A 22,367-nucleotide genomic window follows, 5' to 3' on the forward strand; every position below is an offset into this window, starting at 1 on the left:
CCGAATCAACTTACTTAACTTACCTTGGAAGTAACAAAGTCTACTGAACAAAGAAACTAGAGGGAACATGTGCAAAAACAAGTTGACATCTAAGTTACACCTCCCCACAAAGCAAAGTGAATTCTGACAGAGCTCTGACCTCCTCTCCCCACCACTCAAAGGGAAACGTCCCCAAGCCTGCTGGCCTCTACCAGTAAGTGGTACAGGTGTGTCAGCCCTCAGCCACAGCATCTTCCAGCCACGGTGGGCCATCCGGGTCCAGCGCAGCAGGGTCCCCCTTCTCTGCAGGGCTGGGCCTGGGGAGAGGCTGCCCCGGTTTGGAGAAACTTGATCGGCGTGGTGGGATGCCCAGTGCTGGCTGCGGTGGAAAGGTCGATCGTACGCGAGAAAGCCCTTGTGCCCAAGTCTCCAGGCAGAAGTCAGAGAAGCAGAAGGGAGTCCCCTGGTGCAGCCTGGACTCTGCGGGCAGGGAGCCGCGGGCAGGGAGCCACCAGCAGGGAGCACCAGGGAGGTGGCATGTGGCAGGGGAGGCAGGGTCTGCAGTTCTTCACAGAAGAGGCAAGTGGAGGCCTAGCGAGTGGCAGGGGGAGGGGAGAAGCACTCCCCGGTCAGGCGTAGAACTCCTCCTGCTTGCTGGGCTTCTGGTAGGCCCCGCCATTAGCTTGTTTTGGCTCCTCCAAGGAGTAGCTGCCCTCATCCTTCTTCTTCATCCGGTACAGCATGAAACCCACCAGGCACACGGCGAAGATGAGGCCCACGAGGCCTCCAGCAATGACCCCTGGGGCGGGCAGGGAGGACAGAGGCCAGCTCAGCTCGGCTGCTCCTTGCGCTCAGCAGCAGCCCCAGAGGTGGCCTTGGCTATGGGCAGCCCCACCAGGGCTAAAGACAGCCCCCCACCCCCAGAGCAGCAGTTTGCCACCCCCCCACCACCCACCAGAGAGAAAACTCACCCCCCAGCACTTCCTTCCTGTCCAAGAGGCCCTGTGAGGCCCCTGTGGCCCCAGGATCCACTGGAAGCTCATTCCGCTGGTCAGGTTCCTCCGCGGCCCTCGGGTTGTTCTCCTCGGATACATCAAAGGTGAAGTCCTGTGGCAGTGGGGGGATCAGGTTGGGGGCTGCATCCAGTTCCATCTCCAGCCTCCCTGTCACTGCCACCACCACTCAGACACTCCCAAACCCAGACCTCCTGGACCCCAAAGCCAGGTCCCTCTCGCCACATCACCCTGGACCCTGGCAGAGGTATCAAACCAAGTGATACAAGGCACACTTTTTATATGAAAATAAACAGGTTCATTTTACTGTAAAGGGTAAAACGACCATGACCCTAAAGAGAAAACTCAGACCCGGCAGAACTTTCACACTCACAGCCGAGGCCTAAGTTTAGGAAGCCCTCTCCTCAGCGATCGTGAAGGACTCTTGCTCTGGTCTCCTGTTGAGTCCGTCCTGCCCTAGGCTCAGCCCTGGGGGGAGGGGGAGGGAGGCCCATGGTGGGAAACACGATGTGCTCATAGGCACAGGGGGTTGGGTGTGTCAGATGGCCAGGCCAGTGCCCCTCACCCCATGCACTGTGCTCTCCCAGGTACTGGGGGCCACCCTGCCCACTGCCATCCAATGTCCCAGGAAATGCAGAAGACGACAGTAGGCCGACACTCACCTGCTCCCCAGAGCCCTCTGCTACTGGGAGTTGGGTGGAAGCTTCGTCCTCAGGAGCCTTCTCAGTGGCAGGAGGGTCTCCACCCTCCACCCTGGGAGTGTGAGAGTCGAGCTGGCCATGACCTGTGGGAGCTGAGGTCTCGTGGTAGTCAGGCTGTATGTCCCTGTGGGGATGGGAGGTGGCAGGCCCCTGGGCCGTGGTGGCTCTGGCTGTTGATGCCCGGTGGGTGGTTGGGTGCAGCGTGGTCTCACCAGGTGGGTGGGTGGCCTCCTTCTCCTGGGCTGTAGAGTCAGGCACCACCTTTGCCACCAGCACCGCCTCTCCCTCGTCTCGCCGCTCTCCAGTCAGCAGGACAGAGGTGGAGGCGGCAAAGGTGTCCGGGCTGGTGGGCTCTGGAGCCACAGGCATGGCTGTCAGAAGCCCCATGTCCTTCCAGGTGGTGGGCATCTGTGGTGACAAGATGGTATCTGGCAGAGCACCTGCAGGGCCAGAAGCAGAGCTTGTGGGTGGGGAAGGCCCCGGAACACAAAGACCAGCCAAGCACAGGCCAAGGAAGGCAGGGTGAGAACCCATGGCTGACTCCCAGGCCAGCACAGTGAACCCCTCCTTTAAGTGAGAAAGCTGTGTTTCCTGGGGAAGAACTAGCCGAAACTAAACTCAACTTCCTCTAGAAGTCGGACCAGGGAAGCTGCCCTCTTCCGCTGCAGATGTGTAGGGACAGCCTGGTCTCTGGAGCCATAAGACACCAAGGCCATCCGGGAAGGAAACTTTCCTGTGATTGCTGAAGCCCGCTCCCTGGGTGGGGACATTCTCAGGGGCCTGAATGCCTTATCCCCAGTACACACATCTCTCTGGCCCCTCCCTGCTCCACCTGCCCTCTGCCCAGAAAGGCCCAGGCTCCCCAAAACAGAGGCCTGGTTCTTACCTCCCAGCTCCCGAGGCCCTGCCTAGGCCACTTTCCCCATGGATGACTGTAGCCCTCTTCTGAGGTCTAGTTCAAGAGCACCCCCTCTGGGAGGCCTCCCTGACCACCTCCAGCCCAAGGATTTCACTCCCCCAGAGAAAGGGGAAACAAAGAAGAAAAAGGAACATTTATTGAAGATCTATATCCCACCAGGCTCTGTGCAGCCTAACAGCTCCCAACAACCTTATGAGGTCAAGATATTGCTCCCATTGTACAGATGAGGAAATAGAGGCTTGGAGAAGTCAAATAACCTGCAGTGTGGACCCCGTTCTCTTCCTAGCATCACCCTTCGGGCCCAGCCAGGAGGGCTGCCTGACCGCCACCCCCAGCCCACGGTCTGCTGCCGTCTTGGGGTGGGCCCTCATGCCTGCTCACCTGCGCCTGAGCCAGAAAAGTTGTCAGAGTCATCCCCAGAGCCATCCTGATCTTCGGGTGGCATATTTGTGGCCACAATTTGCTGGAAAATGATCAGAAAAGGATATGAGTGGAGCCTGGGCTGGGGCCCTGCTATCCTGGGGTCCTCGTCCTAGACAGCAGAGTAAATCAGCCCTGTCCCCAAACACACACACACACACACACACACAGCATACAAAGGAAGTCCTCATGTGTGGCTCCAAGCCCCTCAGCTCTGGGCAGCCCTTTGGCCACCCCCAACCCCTAGTGCTATGATGACACAGTCCTACGCTAGGTGCTAGAGGTAGAGAAACACACAAAGGAGGGCAGGCCCTTGTCACAAGAAGCTCAGTCTGGTGAGGGAGCCCCAGGCTTCTCAGAGGAGCAGAGAGACAACAGCATTACTGGGGACACAAGCTGCAGCCCCCGTGGGAGCCCATCAGCCCACCCTACACTGAGATTCACGACCTGGGGGCCACTGGCCTGGGAGCTTCAGGGCCCAAGACGGGCTTCCAAGGGCCCCCAAGAACAATGTCATAACCACCTGGCTCCAGAGAGGCAGACTCCAGGCATGCTGAGCACCAGGGTGTGGACAGCAAGGGCCCCACAGCGGGAGGGGCAGGGATGGGCATGGGGTGAGCTGTCTGTGCTGAGGCAGGTCTGCCCACGCAGAACACACCCCACTCCCAGCCTTTTTTCTCATCCACAGGAAAAACAGGGTGCAGACCTACTTGGGGAAGGAAGGACAGGACACCCACCAGGCTGGGGACAGATGGGGGGATCTGGAGGGGGTCCTGTACTAGAGAGGCGCCTGCAAATGGTCTGTGAGCCTGGGGTGGGCCCTGTGTGCACACAGCCACCCCAGGAATGCTGCCGGCCTGGCCCGGCCTGAGACGCTGCAGGTGCCCTAGTGCACAGGTCTACCAGGCCCTGAAGCAGGGGCCGCACCAGCAGGACCAGGGGTGGGGCCAGGCGGAGGCAGGACACACCACACACAGCTGAGCAGGCCTGTGCAGAACCCCGGGGCGGCAGGGGGACAACCTCCCCCCAACACTGGCTCCAGGACAGCAGGTGGGGAAGGGAGGACTCGGCGGTCAGGTGGCAGGAAGAGTAGCCATGAGTATTGTGTTCAACAATACGGCTTTGTCCCAAAAGACCCCATGCTGCAGTCCCATGTCAGGGGCCAGAACAAAAGATGAATTAAAAAACAGAACAGCATTGTTCAGAGCACATGGGGTTCACAGACCCCAACCCTTGCTGCTTACTAGCTGAGCAGCCCTGGGGACATCGCTATCCCTCTTACATCCTTAGTCTTCCCATCTGTAAAATGGAGGCTGTAGTAATATCTACGTTCCAGGATTGTTGCAAAAGTTCTATGAGGTTGTGCACAAAAAGAACCTAACAGAGCCTGGCACTCAGTAAGCACCCCACCAACAGTGGTGTCTGCTCTAATTTGGGGAGCACGAGCCGCTCAGTATGGAGAAGAGGATTCTGGGCCTGTCTAGGAAGAGGTGGGACGGAGATGGGTAGGGTTTCAGGAGAGGAGGCGGTGGGAGGGAGCTAGTTCACGGGCGGCTCTGCGCAGACTTGTCAGAGGGCAGGCCACGCCCGAGGCTGGGCTCCAGGGAACAGGCCTCCCCAGCCCAAGAGGCCTTGCCAAGTCCTGGCCACAGGCCACAGAGCCTCCCCCTTGAGTGGAGCAGACCAGGGAGGGACAGACAAGACCTTTGCCTGGAGCAGAGCTGCAGCAGGTGGAGGCTCCATCCAAGGGGCCCAGGTCAGAGGGAAGCTTCAGACACGTGTAGAAACTGTGAGGCTAGAAATACCACTGAGCTTCCTCTGAAAGTACAAAACCCAAATTTTACCTCCTCCTCTCTCCACTGCCCCCCACCCCTCAAGAAAAATGTTTTGGCCCCAGCAGGGCCCATCCGAGCTGTCACGCTCCATCTACAATGCACACAGTCCCTGTTCTCGACCCACATCCCAGGCCACATCCTGTCCACACTGTCCCCAGGTGGTGCTTGAAATACCTGTCCTGCCTCCACAGAGCTTCAAAGCTGCCCCTCACCTCCCTGAAGCCTGTCCCCTCAGTTACAAAGACTATTGCCCCCCAGGCAGGCACAAAGTGGGCACCCCCACCCCAACATACTCCCACCCCAGGCCCATGGCAGATGATCCCCACAGGGCACCTTTAGGGGGGCAAGTATTCAGGGGACCTCCCTGCTTCACCCTCACCCAATGCCCTTGCAGCTCTGGAGGTGGCCTGAGGAGGCAATGCTCCAACTCCCACCCTTGGAGACAGAGCTGGACCTGGAGCAGGGGCCAGGGCTGCAGCCACACCGGCCTTGGCCGCACCGCACTGTGAAGCAGAAGACAGTCATCGGCGCCAGGCCCTATCTTATAGATGGGGGAACTGAGGCCTGCAGAGAACGCAGCACACAGGGACCCCGTCAACCTTGGAGACACCTCCCAAGATGCAGGCTCACACCAGGGAGGCCCAGCCTCTCACCTACACAGAGAAGCCCCAACAGGTGAGTAGTTTCCGAAGAGAAGGGCTTCTCTCAGGCCTAGATAAGACCTTGGATCTGCCCAGTCCTTGAAAACAATTTGTTCCCTCAGCTTGGCTTGGCTTATCCCTCTGCAATCTTGTTTATACAACAAGTTCTTAAGCAAACATTTTCTCCCCTGAAACTGGCTCCCAAGCCTCAGGGCAGCCTCTCCCCTCTCAGGGCTGGGTCTCCACCGAGGGAATGGGCTGAAGTGACCTCCCAGATCTCCAGCCTGAACCTCCTGTAACAGCCTCAGCTCCCCAGCTGCTGAGGTTGAACTTGGATCACCAGGTGCCAGCTGACTCGAGTTTAGGGTGAGACTTCCGGTTTCACTTAGCAGGACCGCTGTGCTACGAGCCTGCAGCCAGCTGCCTCCAAGGCCCCATGTGGGGCTCTCCTTGGCACGGCCTCTGACACTTGGCCACGGCTCAGGGATGCCGGGGACAGGGTGGCCCAGCTTGGAACCCACCTTAAGTAGTCTGAGAAGACACAGGCAAGCCAGTTGTACCTTTAGAGGGGCCCTTTCACCTCTAGAAGGCCCAGAAAAATCAGTTTTTCATACAACAAATCAAAAATCTTATAAGCAGGTCTAGACTCAGGCGAGTACGGGGGTCGTGGGGCAGACGCACAGAGGCTGGGGGACTGGGAGAATGCAAGGAACGGCCATCCCATCTCATCTCAGCCACACTGGTCTCCGGACCACAGCCGGGGCTGCATCAGGAGGACCCCTGAGAGAGGATGATGGCTCAAGTCAGTATCTCCCACAGATAAGGGTGAGGGTCCTGCCTGAGGCCACCAGGAAGGGGCAGTAAGTGTCTGCAGAGTTGTAGGTGGTGCTTGCTCCCCTCACCTGCCATCTCTCTCCCTCTCCCCTGCCCTGAAGGACCACCTTCCCTGATGGCCCATCTGATTTAAGGGAAACATGCCTAAGTCTCCTCGAAGTGCCGCAGGCCCCAGGGGCTGCAGGAGAAGCGTGTCATCCATCATCACCAAGTAAGAATTCCTGACTCCTGCCTAGAGGCCGAGGCAACCAAGGTGCTGGCCCAGTTGCAGAGGTGGAGAGGGAGTGGCATGGACAAGAAAGGGTCAGGGCTACCAGGGGCTGAGGGTCTTCATCATCGGGCTGTCAGATGTTCCCAAGAGCAGGCTGGGAGTCTGTGCGCAGAGGGCTGGCGGAGAAGCTCCATGAAGGCGGCCTCAAGCCCACTCTTCCAGCTCTCACCCAACCCTGGCCATGAGGAAGGCCACGAGGAAGGCCACCTCCACCCTGTGGACCCCTTGCCCTGGCTGGCTGAGGGGGCCTGGGGCTATGCTGCTGCATCCCTCCAAACACCTTGGACAAGAAAGCTCCTGGGGAAGGAGGGTCTCAAGGCAGGATCCAAGTGCCATCTCAGAGATGCTCAAGTGAGGGGTTTCTGACTCCAGGCTGACCAGAGACGTTGCCCATCTGGCCCCTGGCCCCCACCACTCCAACAACCCAAAGACCTGCAGTTTCCAAGCTGCACCCTGAATCACCAACACATGTCACTCACTGCTTGATTCGAGTGATGGATAAACACAAATCCTTTAAAACACATTACTGAGGTCATGTGCCAACAGTACAATATCATGCAAGGAGGTCACAGACTTTGATATTAAAGAGGGTCTTCAACTTCAAAACTCAGGGGGACCATCATTCCAGGGGTTTTGGGGAGAAGAGGGTAAGAAATAGTCTGTCTTGGCCCTGGTGAGCTCCCAGGGCACACATTCAGGCACCCCACTCCAGGAGGCTTCTGGAAGGGGGAACTGTGCAGGCTAGGGTACAGGGGGTCACCCTACAGAGGACCCTAGGGCTGGGCAGTGAAGCTGTCAGCCAGACCCCGGAGAGGTGAGGACAACACTCAGTCCTGAGTCCCAGCTCTGGCAGCACTGGGGCCTCAGTGGAGTGGCAGCCTTGGCAGCAAAGTGGGAAAGGGAGGTTTGGGGATCTGTTGGTCACAGTGCCTCAGTGTGGCAACAGAAGCCCTGGCCGCTGTGGTGGGAGCTGGTCACTGAACCCACAAGGCCCCCTATTGCTCAGGAAGCCAAGGCCAAAGGGCTGATCCTTGTCACAGGGCCTGGGTCTCAGCCTTTCCCAACCAGCCAGCCTTGGTGCTGCTGCTGCTGGGGCTGCTGACTGGGTGGGGGGACCCCAGCTTGTCCCCGGAGCCCAGACTGAGGAGTCCAAAAGCAGGCAGACCCTACAATCACGCCAGGATAAACACCCCTCATTCCTAGCCCATCAAAATCACACGCAACAGCAGGCATTCTGGGGACGCTTACATGAGATTCACAGTTTTTCAAAATCTTTTTTTACCTGCCTCAGTTTCTTGGTCAGATCTATGAATCCAAGGAAAAAGAGCTGATCCCCCTGCCCCCAGACTTCACAGCTCTCAGGGGCTGAGGTGTCTGAGCTACAGAACCCCAGCCTTCACCCCCCCAGACTTCACCCCCCGACCTGTGTGTCAGGATGCCAAAACGGCCGGAGTGACATCCATACCATCACCTGCACCCAGGCCGGGGGCTGGCTCTCTTTTTGGGGATCCCTAAGAGTCACCAGAGGACTGTTGGAGATGAGGTCTGAGCTCCATCCCTGAGGCTCATTCAGTGGGTATGGGGCCAAAGCCCAGGCCTCTGCACACTGCCAGCACCCAGCTCCCGTAGGTGGTCTGCAGACTGCACTTGGAGAACAGTCTCAACAGGAAAAGGCCTGACCCAGAGTGGCCTGGTGGGGGGGAGACTGGGGAGGGCAAGACCCCCACTCAGGTCCAATGTTCAAAGAAGAGGTATCAGATAGCCCTGTATAGAAGCCCTAGAGGCAAAATGATCCAACAAAGTTCTGGAACATTCTCTCTATACATCAGATATGTCCACTCTCCACAGCCAGTATAATGCAGCGCCTGCCCAGTCTGCAGAAGAGGCCTCACTGTGGACCTAGGAGAACCCCCGAGCTTCCAGAGGCACCAACCCCTTAATTCCCAGCAGAGCAAGAAGCAGGGAAAAAAAAGCAAGACTCATCTGTCCTGAGGCTGAGCCTGGCTGAGCCCGGCTGAGCCTCGGGCCTGCCTGCCTGCCTGGGGCTGAGCAGGACCCCCTCGGTTCTCCAGGCAGCCGTCGTCCCGTAGGCTGGCCTGATGCAGTGACCAGGCTGAACCAACAAGAGCGAGCACAGAGACACTGATGCTCCCCCAGGGACCCCACCACTGGGGTGAAGGGGCAGGGAGGGGATCAGGAGCTACAGAGCCATCTTCCAGGGGTACCAGCCTGCCCCTCGAGCAGCAGGGGAAGAAAAGTTGCAAACACCCAGCCCTGCTCCCATGGCCTACCAGACCCCCGTGCCCCGCAGCAGTGGGATTTGTGACTCTGCTTTCCCTCATTTGGGGGATCATTTTTACCCCCTCTTTTAACCCTGGCTAACATGGCCTGAGCATGGACCCAAGGGGACAAGTGGGCCAAACCCAAAGCATCTTAGATCAAGATTCTCAGGGGAAAAGGAGCCCTGACCACGGTGGCTTCCCCAGGTGTCCTGCTCTATTGTTCCTTGGTGACCTGGGCAGCTCTCTGTCTCTCTCTGGACCTGTTTCCCACCTGGACAACAGAAGAGGCTTGGCTGAAGAAGTCTAAGCCCCTTTAGGGTTCTGACAGGCTAGGCTGGGATCTGGGAGCTGTGGCCCCAATTCCTTGTCAGTGAGGCCAGAGTGGTGTGGGGGTGATAAGCTGGCCACAGCCAGCCTTGTGGGAGTGGGTAGGAGGGGCAGGACCACAGCCCGGGCCCAGGAAGACACTGGGACTCCCCCTGCCCGAGGATGTCATGGTGATGGTAGCTAAATCACTTCCTCTCTGGGGGCTTTTCTTTCCTAACTTGGAAGCTGCCAGGGAGGCATGCTTGGCCACTGAGGAGGCCCAGATCTCCCAGCTTTGGCCTCAAGACCCTGAAATCCACTCTCTCCCCACCAAATAAAGACACCCCAGAAGGGTGGGGCCCCAACAGTGCCTCAGGGCAGCATCAGCATTTCTGGCCTGACAGGCACAGTGATTTATCAGCTCTTGGAGACCCAAGTCAAGCTGGGACCTGCAGAGGGGTGATGTGTAGGGCCCAAGGCCAGAGGGGCCCAGGAACTAGCAGGCAGGGAAGAGGGGGCCTCTTCCGCCTTCAGCCCAAGAATGTGCACCTGTGAGGGCACTAACAGGGCCCCGGAGGAGGAGCACCTTTTAGGGGACCTCCTGGGCATGCTCCCCTTCCTCCATGCACACCGCCCTGACCTCAGCTGTCCCCACCTGCCACTCAGAGACAGACCTCACGGCTCCGGGGGATTCCAGGGCAGGGCCGGAGTGCAGGGAGCCATCCGTACTTGGATTAAAGACCCCCCTACAGTAGCATTTCCCACGCACTACAGGTCGGGGCTTCCAGAAGGGAAACCCGAGGTCAAGGTTGTAGAGCCTTTCTCCCTTGGGGTACCCTGAGAGGTCAGGTTTGTGTGGAGGAGGGGGGATCCTGGAAGCCAGTGCCAGCCGCAATGCCCAAGCCAGATCAGAGCTACCACTGGCACCCCCCTAGCCACCCCTCCACAGAGCTGGCGCCCGCCTCTCTGCCCGCGTGCCGAGACTCGTCTTAGAACAGGCTCAGCGGAGGGCTGGGTGTGGGGCCATGGAGCTGGAAGACCAGTTCCTCTGCTTTTCCCCACCTGCCAGAACCTGGGCCGGGCAGGGCAGGATTCCACTTGGGCGTTGAGCAAGGCCGCCCAGCCCGGCCCAGCCAGCCTCTGTGCCTGGTGCTGCCCTGGGAACCAGACAAGGGGTGGCCAGGGGAAAGTGACCAGGCCCAGTACCAGGAAACCTGGTTATAGCCTGGGCACGGTTTCCAGCTTAACGGTTTCCAGCTTCACATCAGGGGCTTGGCCGAGAGGTGGCAAGGGGTGGGGTCTGAGTTCCAAGTCTGTGACTAGGGAGTCAAGGCCTGCCCTGGAGGGGCAACCAGATGCAGCAGCCACAGCAGGCTGCCCACCCGAGGGAGGGGTGGCGTACCACCAGCGTGGTACTCAGAGGGGGAAAGCCTGCAATGGCAACTGGGGAAAGGGTATTAGATCACAGTGACTCAGTGTCACCACTCTCCACTTCCCAGGGTGTTGATGGCCTAGGCAGGATGCTGGAGATGTCCCAAGTCAAAGTGACGCTGGGGATGACAACTGTCAACCCACAGAGACAGAGGGAGTACCCAAAGCTCCCAGAGCCTTGTCCCCCACCTCAGCCCTGGCTGATCTAATGAAACAGCTAAGGCCAGAGGCCCATGGCAGGATGCCCCTGTCAGCCCCCCAAGGGCGCCCCCCCGGACTGCCCTCTAGCTGACTGATCCCCAGACTTCACTTGGCTTGGGGGCCTGACACGTCTGGCAGATAGGTTTCTAGAGACATCCTCCCCCTGCTCTGGCTAAATAAAATGTCCTCAGGTTTCAAGGAGGCAGAAACTTGCAGCTTTTGACACACCTGCAACCAGGCAGGGCTCCAGCTGTGTGTCTGTGGAGGGAGGGGGAGCACTTTATCACCCAAATCTCTCCCATCAGTGCCCTTGTGGTTGCAGGGCACCTCTTTTTTGAGGTGAAAATGCCTCTGGGAAGGCTAAGGGGTGCTAGTCACTCACATTAGAGCAGAAACCAGCTCTATAGGGGAGGGGTGATTCTGGCACTGGGGCACTGGGGATGGGTAGGAGCTTTGGAAGATGGGAAAGGATTGCAAAAAGGAGGCTGGGAGATGCCAAGAGCAAATTTTTAACCTGAGTCAGAATGTCACCCCCAACCCTATATCCAAGAAAGAACAACGAAATTCCCTTTGTTCCTGTTTAAGCCACAGAGGTACACGGCTTCTCCTCCCACATACAGAAGAATCATGGGCTAGTCTGGGAACCTGCCTCCAGGATAAAGTACAATTCAGATTAAGTAGGTACTGAGGCTGCTGGAAGCCCAGTCAGAGACACAGGAAGGGCAGAGTCTCCTGGATGGGGTCCCATGGCAGAGTGAAGCTGGTCCTTTCTGGCCTGCGTAATGGAAGGCAGAATTTTCTGTGATGGCCAGGTCTGAATAGGCTGGGCCCGCTCCCCAGATTACCGGTGGTACTCCAGCCCAATCGGAAGCAAAGCAGCCCAGCACCCTTCACTGTCAGCCTGCCCTCCTCCAGGGGCCTCTTGATGGCGAGAAGGTTCACACAGCTTCCAACGCCCGGCGCTGCATTCCCAGGCCCTGGCAGCACCTGCACACAGTAGGTGCTAAGGCAGCTGAAAAGAAGACTGTGGATGCAGCCGTAGTCTTAGGAGCTTAGAGTTATCCCAGGAAGGGGAAGAAGCCCTAACACTTTGCCCAGAGCTCAAGGGCAGTCTTAGGGTAGAAGAAGAACCCAAGAACTGACCTGGGCTAGGGGACCACTTGAAAAATAGAAATATCTGAATTAAGCCTTGGAGGGAAAAACAGTAATTGCAGCTAGTATTTCTTGACTACATGTGCCAGGTACTAGTCTAAGCACCTTACCTGAATGAATTAGTTTACTTCTCATGGTAACTTTAGATTCTAGCACCATACCTATCTTACAGATGGGAAAATCGAGGCAAAGAAGACAAGTCATCTGTCCCAGGGCACACAGCCACTGGAGTGCTAGAGAGAGGGTCTGGGGCCAGGCAGTCTTTCTATAGCAGGCATGCACTCTGTCACAGGGAAGACCACCAGCTGTCTCATCCTCAGGAAGAAAATAGCCATGGTTTCCACTGGAGGCGGCCCAGGGGAAAGTGCAGAAGAAAGGAGGACCCATGGGTGGGGCTCTCCCTCCCTTCCAAAGCAAACCTTAGCCTGTTGTTCTGGGAACCTGCCACTGTCCCCCATAGCCGGGGGGTCCTGTTCAGCTGGCCTGAGACCCTACCCAGGTGCCCCAGTGTCTGGGTTCACTGGGCCTCCTCCCACCGCCTGCCAGCCCAGCCCACACCTCCTCAGGTCAGAAGCCAGCCCTTGGCAGAGGCGAGCAAAGTCTGGCCTGCCGGTGAAGGCTCATATTTCTGAGCAGGGGCAAAAGCCATGTTTGCAGGCTACGTCAGCACATGGGGGTGAGACCAGCTGGCCATTCACACTGAGTGACGACTCCCCACCCCAGGCCAGGCCAGACTGCCCCCTTCTCCCAGTCACAGTCCTCAGGGGCTCTCCCCAGGGGGCTCCCAAAGCTCTCCCAGACTTGCTCCTCTGGGCCCAGACAAGGAGGGGCTCCCAACCATGCCACATGTTATTCCACTGGATCTTTCCAAAAGCCCTGGGAAGCAGGACAGGAAAGATCCTAATTTACATATGAGGAAACTGAGGCTTAGAGGCAGGTGATGAAACATGTCCAAGATTCTACAGGGAGGAAGTGGTGGAGTCTGGTAATGATCTGGGTTGGCCAGACTCCATGTCCTGGACTTTTCCAGCCTCCCCACAACACCTCTCTGTTCCAGCCCCAGATGGGACTAACCAAGGCAGACCAGCCAGCCAATTCTGGGTCCGATTTTGCTGCCCAGCCCCAAGGCTTCAGGACCCCAGATGGGGCCCCAGTACCTACGCCAGAGGTAGGCAGACTCAGGCATTCAGGCTCAGGATGCCGCCATCACACTGGGAGGAGAGGTAGACCAGGGTATCTATTAGATGCCCAGCCCCTCTAGAGGGGATCTAAAAGAATGATCCTGTTCCACAGAGGGTTGGAAGAGAGAGGGGTAAAGCTGGAGGCTCTCTGCTCCTTGCACCAATTCCCAGAATCCCAGTGGCCTCAGTCATTGCTTCAGACTCACCACAGAGACCTCAGGGCCAGCTTCCTAGCTTGAGACTTCCCAGGACTTTACAACAACCAGGCCCGCCCAAGGGAAACTGTGCACCTAAGCTCATCCCTCAGACCCTGTCCCCCAACCTCTCCAGTGCCTGTTGGGGGTGGGGAGGGGAGGCAGGGGACAGAGCTTGAGGATCTCAGCTCAGCCCAAATGGGCCCATTCTCCTAGCCTGGCCCTCCCCACACCCCAGCCTGGAGGAGCACGGTCACTACGGACAGCAGCATCGCACCCCAGCAGCTTCCTCTGGGAGAAGCTGGAGTGGAGTCAGCCTCTGCCACAGTTTCAGAGCTCCTGAAACACCCTGCATCTTGGGGCCCTGCGAGCCCAAACCTGACCACGTGTCCCTTCAGGACGCTCCCCGGAGATGGGGCACCAAGGCCCTGGGCAGTGTCGTGTGCAGCAGGGATGCTGAGAAGCTACTAGAAAAAAAGCCAACGCTAACTCTGTGCCCCTGCCGCAGGACTGACACAGTCAAGTCCCCGACCAGATCAGACACGGCCAGGGCATCAGATGTGGCATGGAAGCAGCACTGCAAGTCCTCATGTCCTCCTGAGGCCTCCTGATGCCTGGCACGCACTAGGAGCCGGGGTGGACGAGCCATTTCAGCTCTCCAGAAGTTCTCTCCCACCTCCCCACGTCCCACACACCCTGGGCCAGGCCCAGAACCCTGTCTCCTCAGGCTGCTGGGGAGCAGAAGGCACTCAACAAGGGCCAGTGTGGCCATAGGAAGGGCCAGGTGTCCCCAAGTGGGAAAGGTTGTGAATTCAAGGTCACGTGGTAGGACAGTTCTATTAACACCTTCGGAAATGAATGGAGCCCAAGAATGGTCCCAGCGCAGGCCTGGCAGCCTCTGCCATTCCCACTGCCTCCATCTGGGGAACCCCTTCCCCTAACACAGAAAATGCCCAGCTTTATAGCCTGAGCCCCTGATTTGAAACTGCTGTATTGTGAGGCCCCCGGACGAACTCTTTCTGAGGCTGAATGACCTTCAGTCATCACTGCTCCTTTGGCCCCACAGACTAACCTTCCTATCTGGTCTCAGTAACGGTGGCTCTCTCATACATGTTCCCCTGGACCAGGCGTGGACCCTTCCCCACCTGTACAGGGCTGTGCACATGGCAGGCAACCAGGCTCTGGGCTGGAGATCTGATCAAGCCAGGTAAGCTCCACAACTCCCCATGCTTGAGGCAGAACTCTCCTGGGGCAGCAGGAGCAGAGGCAGGCCCCACCAAGATGCTTACAGTTCTGTGACACAGCCACGAGACATCACTAACAGCCAAATGTAAGACCTGGCCTCTCAACCCCTCCCCCCATTTCACAGATGGACTCACTGAGGCCAAAGAGGCCCATGCATAGCCACCTAGCAGTAAAGAGAGGAGGGTCAGGGTTGGAAGCCAGGTCCTCGAGCCCCCACCTGCCTCACACACAGTGCCCAGGCCCAGCACACAGTGGGTTCACGGACAAGGCTGGTTGGATGAGTCTCAGGGGAGGATCTGTGGGCCTGGCACCATGACTCAGCTGATGAGTGGAGCGATAAACACGCCCACTTTCCCCACTGCCCCAACCTGCCATACATGGCTTCTGTTCCTGCTGATGAGCAGACCTGGGGCAGGTGGCCAGGATGCCTGGGTGTGTGCAGGGAACATCACCTGGCCCCCACCCTCAGCCTGACCTTGCCCAAGGGCCTTCCAGCCACCTCTGGTTCCCACACTGAGCCTGAGTCCACCTCCTCCAAGCAGCCTGCCCTGACCTCCACCCCTCAGGCAGCTAGCACTCCCTCGAGTCCCCAGAAGAATAATGGTTGAGGACCCTGAGCCCCAGCCACGTCCCTCCAGTGCCACCGTCTCCCTTCCCAGAGCAAGGTCTCTCTGCAACCACGGGCTGTCAGAGCTGAAGCAGGGAAGGGAGGCCTCTTGAGCACACAGGGGAGCAGGCACAGAGGAGCAATGACCTCCCAAGTCACACAGTGGAGGGTTAAACTGAGACTAGGAAGACAGGTGTCCTGGCTGCCCTTGTCTGTAAGAATAACTTCCGCAGATTTCTAAAGCTGGGGATGGAGGGGTGTCAGAGCTGCAGCTAAAAAGGGAAAAGACAGCCAGAAAGGGAGGGAGTGAGGAAGACAGCTTCCTGGTTTCTGAGGAGGAAGTTGCAGACAGATGGTGACCAGGTTTCCAAAAATCTCGGACTGCAGCCTAACCAGCAGGAAAGTCCAATAGGGAAATCAAGTCAGGACCGCCCAGGCAAAGCCCAGCTGCAACCCATGCTGTAGGCTCACCGCTCCACACCGGCATGTGTACACACACACACACACACACAGACTCGTAGGGCTGCAACCTTCAGGTGAGTCACTGGGAAAAGGAGTTTTTTCCCAGGGCTGAAGGCCAGAGGAGGAGCAGCCTCTACATATAATTAGGCAGAACCACAGAGCCACAAGTGCGGGAGAGAGGCCCTCAAGCCTCCCCTCTCCTGACCGGGCGGCCCCAAGCACCACGACTGCCTGATGCGCCCCCTCGCTGTAAGTGTGTCTCTACACACTTGCGGTAGACCTGAGGATGCAGGGGACTTTCTGGTGCTGACTCCCCACCCAACGTCAGCATCCTGAGGACAGGCAGAAGCAGTTACATCACACAGATAAAGCTAGCCCTTCTTGGTGGGGGGGGGGGGCAGTGGAAGGGAGGGGGCTCCCCACGTCTGCCTGGAGCCACAAGTTGCACAGTTGCTGAAGTGACCCCGAGCACAGGGACTTGCCTCGTGGCCTCACCTCTCTGGCCTGTGCCCCAAATGTGACTCCTGGTGTCGAGAGGTGCATACAAGGCCTGCCCTCCCTGGGCACTGCCAGGGCACTCATGGCCGCTCAGAGGGAGGTTCCCGAATGCACGCTCCCATCTAAAGCCCAACCTCTGCTGGAACAGCTGAGAGGGAAATGACACTGCGCTGAATCTGTTCCAGGGTGTACGATCCTGGCGCCAAAAGTCTTCTTTCCTCAGACTCCGTTAACCCCATTCCTTCCCTCTAGACAGACTTACGCAGGCCTTCAAGGAGGGCTTTCAACCCAAGACTCCAAAATTTGTTGTTGGAAAGAAGGAGGGAATCAGGAAATCGTTTGTTCTGTAAAAACCCCAGGGCTCCGGGACTAGAGCTCATTTAATGGTCAAATCCTCATGTGGCTGCTCTGGCAGTGGGACCTGGAGATGGGGGTGGGCAGCAGGAGTGAGCCCAGTGCAGGAGCCAGGAGTCCTCGGTTCTAGTCACCCCACTGGTGTCACAGTGCCTGCCTTCCAGGCTTAAAAAGTGATCTACTAATTCCACAAATGCTTCCCTAGTGCCCAAGATGAAAGTCAGAGTAGGCTGGCTGCCGCCCTGGGGGGCAAGTGCAAGGGCAAGCTGGGCAGGTTTCAGCCAGCCTTGCAGGCCGGGCTTCATGGGGGAGACTGGCCAATCCTGCAGTTTCCTCATGCCAGACACATAGGCACACACATATGTACAAATTCTGGTGCTTCCACGTTGTCCCCTTGGAGGGGCTCGCCCCTGCCGGCCTCATCCACAAAATGGGGACAATGACATACATGGTAAAGGTTTGGGGTAAAGATGAAATAAGGATGCAGGAAAGTATGGAGCACTCAATAGTAGGCATTCAGTTAAAGGTGACCCTAATTCGATCAACAGCTAACTTTTCTCTGGCGCCCTCCTTACCAAACACTTTCACACCTTCATTATGAAATGAATACGCAAACGACAGAATGAGGACAGGGAGAACAGGTCTGATGTCCGCTTGACACAGGATGTCAAGACTTGGAAGCAAAGTGACTCGCCTGAGATTACGTGGTAAATTAGTGGCAGAGCAGAGACCAATCCCAGGGCTCGACTTCATCCAAAGCTGGGTGCAGTGCGATGTGTGCACTATCACCCAAGTGAAATATGATGAGAAAATGGCGACAGGACCCAAGCTTAGGACAAGGGCCCTTGTCAATCAGGATTTATAGCGAGTTAGCCTTGCCAGTTACCTGTGACAGGCAAGTCACCACAACTCATGGTCAGGTGCTTCCCCCAGAGGTCACTGACACCTATTCAACAAGGGAGTCCATAAGCACCTCCCTTGACAGCCTCTTTGTTATCTAGGGTACTATCAGGCATACTACAGAGTCCCAGCTGGGGCCATGAAGGCACAAAATCCACATTATCACAGATCATGAACATTACTTACAGGTGAGACCCTTACTCAGTGCCAAAAACTGTCTTAGAAATAATTCGAGCAAATCTGTCTAGTTTCTTAGTACTGCTGGAGAAAAGTGCCAATTAGAACTGAACTGAAAAGCCACTTGCTACGCCTAGGCCCACTTTTGGCTGCCATCAGACAGGGATAGAAGAGGAGAAAGAGAAACCAGAATTCCAAATGTACCACCATGGGGGCACCAGGCCCAGGGATAAAGTATGCTCAGAGCTCAATAAACCCAGGAGACAAATGCCATAACCTAACTTGGTGACAGCTGTGAGGACCCTGGCATCCAGAGATTAAACTATGCCTAGTATTCTTTTGTTAATAAAGTAAGGGAAATAAATATTTCAGAGTCCTGCCCAAAGTAAGAATACTTGTGGGGGTAATATGGATTCTTAGCTTACTGAAAAAAACCTGGCTACCAAGGATATTTCATTGTCAAGGGATTTCAGAATCCAAAATTCTCCTTCAATAAACGATTCCTATATAAAGTTATCCAAAATTCAAGCTCTTCATTAATTCTTTCCAGGCTCCTCTCTTTTCTTATCCCTCTCCCCAACAATCTGGGTTAATGAGGTTTTATTGGAACCCACCACGAGCCACAGGTAGAGACTTAAACCAGCCCCACCCTCCCCAAGGAACCAAAGCCAGGAGTGACATCACCTCAAGAAGGCTCTGAGCCCAGGCGGACGGAGGCAGTTAGAGCCTTCCCCAGCCCCCACCCACTCTGCCAGGCCGTCGGGAAATGTCTCTACTAGCCCCCATAATTAAGGCAAAAAGGGATTTTATGCCTTTCAAGAAAGAGAAGAGAGGAAGAAAGGAAAACAGCAAATAACTTCCCAGAACAAGCAATTTTTCTTGCATGGCAGAAACAAAAGACCACGGGAATCTCTCATATACACACAACCACACACAGAAAGCTTTTTAGACAAACTTGTTCTCGTCTCTTGGGAGTGGTTTTGAGCAACCTCCTGCCGGAGCAGCCTTCCCTTGTCCAAATCAGGCACCCAGGATCATACCCTACCTCACTGGTCCCCAGGGGGTTCTGACCTGCTTCCCACTGAGGCCAAAGTGAAACCTGGGAGAGGCCAGGTCTCTGCAACCAGTGGACATCTCCTATTTCGACAAATCCCGCTGCCTTATTTCTTTTAGGAAGAATGCAGAAGAGGGCTCTGGGAAGGTACTTTATGCCCCTACTGTTAACCAAATACGGACATCCACTGTAAAAGGGAGAAGATAGAGCTGGGAAAGAGAAAACAAACTAAACTTTATAAAAGAAGACTTAAGCTCTGAGCCAAAGTCTGATCCCAAAGTTTAGTGTTTTCAGGCTCAGCTCAACCACCTCCTCCAGGAAGCCTCCCACCACTGCAGCTCTAATGAGCCTCCCCTGCCCCAGACTTGAAACTCAACTGTCTCTCAGCCCTGTATCTCCATAATGGATCAAAGTTTCTAGGCCGGGGGTGGGGGAGGGGGTGACAAATGCAGCATCTGCTCCTTCCCAGCACAGAAAAAGTCTGGGAAACATGGTCCCATCTGCCTCTCCACGTTAAGGGTGCTCTGGGATCCCAGCTCAGAGGATTGCCAGCCTACCTAGGGCAGGCAAAAGAACCAACACCACTCCTCGCGATTCTGGCTAGAAAAAGGTGGAGTACCGCTGAGGCCCCATCTTGAGCCTGGAGAGAGTAGGGCAGCCAGTTAATGCCAGGTGGGCCAGGGAGGTAAGCCAAACTCCTCCACCTCCTTCTCCAGAGTATTAATTATTGATTCAAGGGGCAGTCTGAATCCCACAGAAGCCACGACCTTCAAGAGTGAAGGAGAAGCCAGATGCCAACTTCTGGGACCTGAAAGCCAGAAGTGCTCTGGAGACCCAGCTCAGAAATCCTGTCTGTCCCCATGGCTTAGGGGAGCCATGGGCACCCCATATGCACACACTCCCAACTCATCAGCAGTTCAAGAGCAGGAGGGACTCTTTCCTGGACTCCAAAATTCTTCCAAGCACAACAGTCACCTGGTAAGCATGGAGTGCACTTTACAGATCAGCCTGGAAAGCACCTCGCCTGAGCCAGACCCTGTGAAATACCGCAAGGCTCTCAATAACTGGGAGCTACTATTATTACGGAAGGACCCGCTGGGAGGGTTGGCGCTGCTGAGAGATAATACATTGTAAGTGTTGGACTGGGATACCCACCCCCGGCAGACGTTCCTTCCCCTCCCACGTGCCTCCTTTTGCCAGAGCTAGGGAAGTCCAGCTGTCCAGATGTTGTGGCGAGAGACCGCCACTTCCGGAAGGGGAAGAGCCCCTCGGTCCGCATCTCCCCTTTCCATCCCTGGGGATGGCCGACCCGCCCGCAGGGAGGACCCCGGTACTCTAGCACTGGGCGTAGGGGCTGGACGGTGGACGTGGGCACCCAGCGGCCAGCGCTGACACCTGGCGGCAGCCCAGGCCCCAGCCCACGTCAGGGCCGGCGCTGCGGGGCGGTTCCCAGGAAAGCGTTACAGGGGCCGAGAACAAAGCGCCCCCTTTGGGGAAGGCGGGCCAGCCGACGGCGGCTGGGGCGGGAGATCACTTTCTGGGGACCCTCGGGATGCTCTTTGTCGGGTAGGTCCCTCTTTAGAGGGGACCCACCCCTCGCCAAAGGTGGATGCTGGAGTCCTACCCAAAGGCCTCCCCACAGCCTCGGGCTCCACATTTGTCCCCCTTTTCCTCCAGCTCCACTGGGCGGGCCAAGTGACCCGCCTTCCCTCCGCGCGGCTCCAGCACAAAGCCAGGCCGGGGGAGGGGAAGAGCCATTCCCGGGTCCACTCGCGTGGAAGCCGCCTGGGCGCCCGGGCCTTGCCCAGCGCCGGCTCGCGCCCCTCTGCGGGCAGCACAACTTCAGCAGCCCAGAAGTTGGGTTACAGCGGGTCTTTAGCGTTCCAGAGCCAACTTCCCAGAACCTCACGCTACCAGCTCGGCCCGGCTCCTCTAGGGCAGTCAGCGGACAGCCTAGGACCCCACCTCCACCGGCCCGCCCCGTCCCCTCGCAGTCCTGGCTGGGGCTCCTTGGCGAATACGCCCGCCTGCTCCCGCGCCGACTCCGCTGCGCCCAAACTTGCCTCCGCCAGAGGGGCCAGGCGCCCCGGCTCGGCTGGTCTGGTTTGAATTAGGGTTCGCGGGCGGGGCGTAGTTGCCGTGATCACAGCATCCACCCGGGTTACCGGCGGGAACCCGGCCGCCGCGGTGCAGGGGGTGGCCGGATGATAGCCGGTGACCCCAGGCGCAGCCGCAGGCTGGCGGGCCCCTTCTCGTGTGGAGCCGTTTTATATAATTGAGCGCGGGACCCCGGCACAGGCTCCGCTCCGCTGGGCGCCCCAGGCCCCGGCCCGGAGCAGCAAAAGCTGCACGGCGCCCCCCGACGGCGGAGGCAATTGGGGTGGGAGCCCTGATTTCCGGGCTCCAGGTCCCTGGGCCCGCTGGGCTAGCGCGGGAAGAAGGGAAGTCCCCGCTTCCCCTCCCCCTCCACGTGCCGCCGCCGGCATCGGCGGGTCTGCCAGCCCCAGCTTCCCGCCGCCTCCCAGCCCGGTCCCGGGCTACACTCACCGGGAGGGCTGGCTGCAGGCGCAGCGCCAGCGCGCAAAGACAGAGCCAGAGCGCCGCGTGCCTCATGCTGCCCGGACCGGTGGTGCAAGAGCGGCGGACTGCGCGGGTCGGAGCTGCGCGGCGCTGCGCGGACTGAGCGGAGCTCTGGGTCGGCTCCACGGTTTGCGCTCGAGTGATGCCCAGTGCTCGGCTGTCCTAGGCGAGAGCTGTGGGTTCCGCCGGCTACAGTCCGCTCTCTACTGCTGGATTCCTCTCTGGTCAGCTCGGCTCGCGCCTGCACCTCTCCCGCCGAGCTCCGCCTTTTAATAAACCCGCAGGCCCTTAGCCGTTGCAAAAACTAGCCCCCCACCCCCAGCTCGCCAGGTCCCGGGGCCAGCCCCAGTCCCCACCCCCTAGGACCCCGCCTCCTGAGCCACCCAGCCCGGCCCCAAGGAACGCTCCACCCTCGGAGCCCCAGCCCCGCCCCTGTCCCACACCGCGGTGGCAGAGCCTTGCCTATCTCCAGAGCCAAGGTCCCCGAAAGCCGTGGTTCCCGGAGTTTCACCTTCGCTGCTCCCAGATTCCCAGGTTGTGGGGGCCAGACGCACCCACTTCCCCCCTTGGCCCAGGGTGTTGAGGCTCTGCCCGGCGGAGGGGCGGGAGGGGCAGTAGTTGGTCCTTGACTGTCGGCACCAGTCTGCAGCGCCCTCTGGGCGTGGACACGGAGCGGCCTCCAGGTGCACTGGACTCCCAGATGCGGGCAGGAAACACTTTCTGAGCCTTTGCAGGGCCCCCTAGGGATGGGGCCTTAAACAGATGGACCCTTCCCTGGCTGCAGAAGGGGTTCTCTGCGCCCTCCCTCTCTCCCCACTTCCCAGCACAGGTTCCTACTTGCGCTCGCCTTCTGCCTATGCTGGAAACTCGGGGCCTTACTTTAAACAGCAGGCCATGCTCAGGAAGGGCTGTTAAAAAATTAAAAAGTTTAAAAAGGACCTCTCAGTGTCTTTCTACAGAGAACAATGCCCTCTCTCTTCATCCTCTGAGTTAAAAGGAAAAATAAACGGCTCTGTGCCCAGGTGACCTAGCCTGCAGATCTGAGAACCACCACTGACGTTTCTGCTCCTACATGATTCCCTGAGAAGCTTCAATATTCCCATCATCAATCCGGAACCTCGGTGCAAAAA

General features: G+C 57.8%; 1 protein-coding gene across 1 annotated transcript; it reads right to left on the reverse strand.

The window, feature by feature from the left end:
• Positions 1-422: 422 nt before the first annotated feature.
• SDC1 (syndecan 1) lies at positions 423-21,562 on the reverse strand. Its single transcript, XM_010947372.3, has 5 exons — positions 21,205-21,562; positions 2,994-3,075; positions 1,655-2,133; positions 951-1,086; positions 423-778 (listed from the first exon to the last, which is right to left on the reverse strand). The coding sequence occupies exons 1-5, from the start codon at positions 21,268-21,270 to the stop codon at positions 609-611; spliced, it is 933 nt and encodes a 310-aa protein (XP_010945674.1). The 5' UTR covers positions 21,271-21,562; the 3' UTR covers positions 423-608.
• Positions 21,563-22,367: the final 805 nt, after the last annotated feature.

This window comes from Camelus bactrianus, chromosome 15 (assembly GCF_048773025.1).
Source record: "Camelus bactrianus isolate YW-2024 breed Bactrian camel chromosome 15, ASM4877302v1, whole genome shotgun sequence".
In the NCBI taxonomy this organism is placed as follows: Eukaryota; Metazoa; Chordata; class Mammalia; order Artiodactyla; family Camelidae; genus Camelus; species Camelus bactrianus.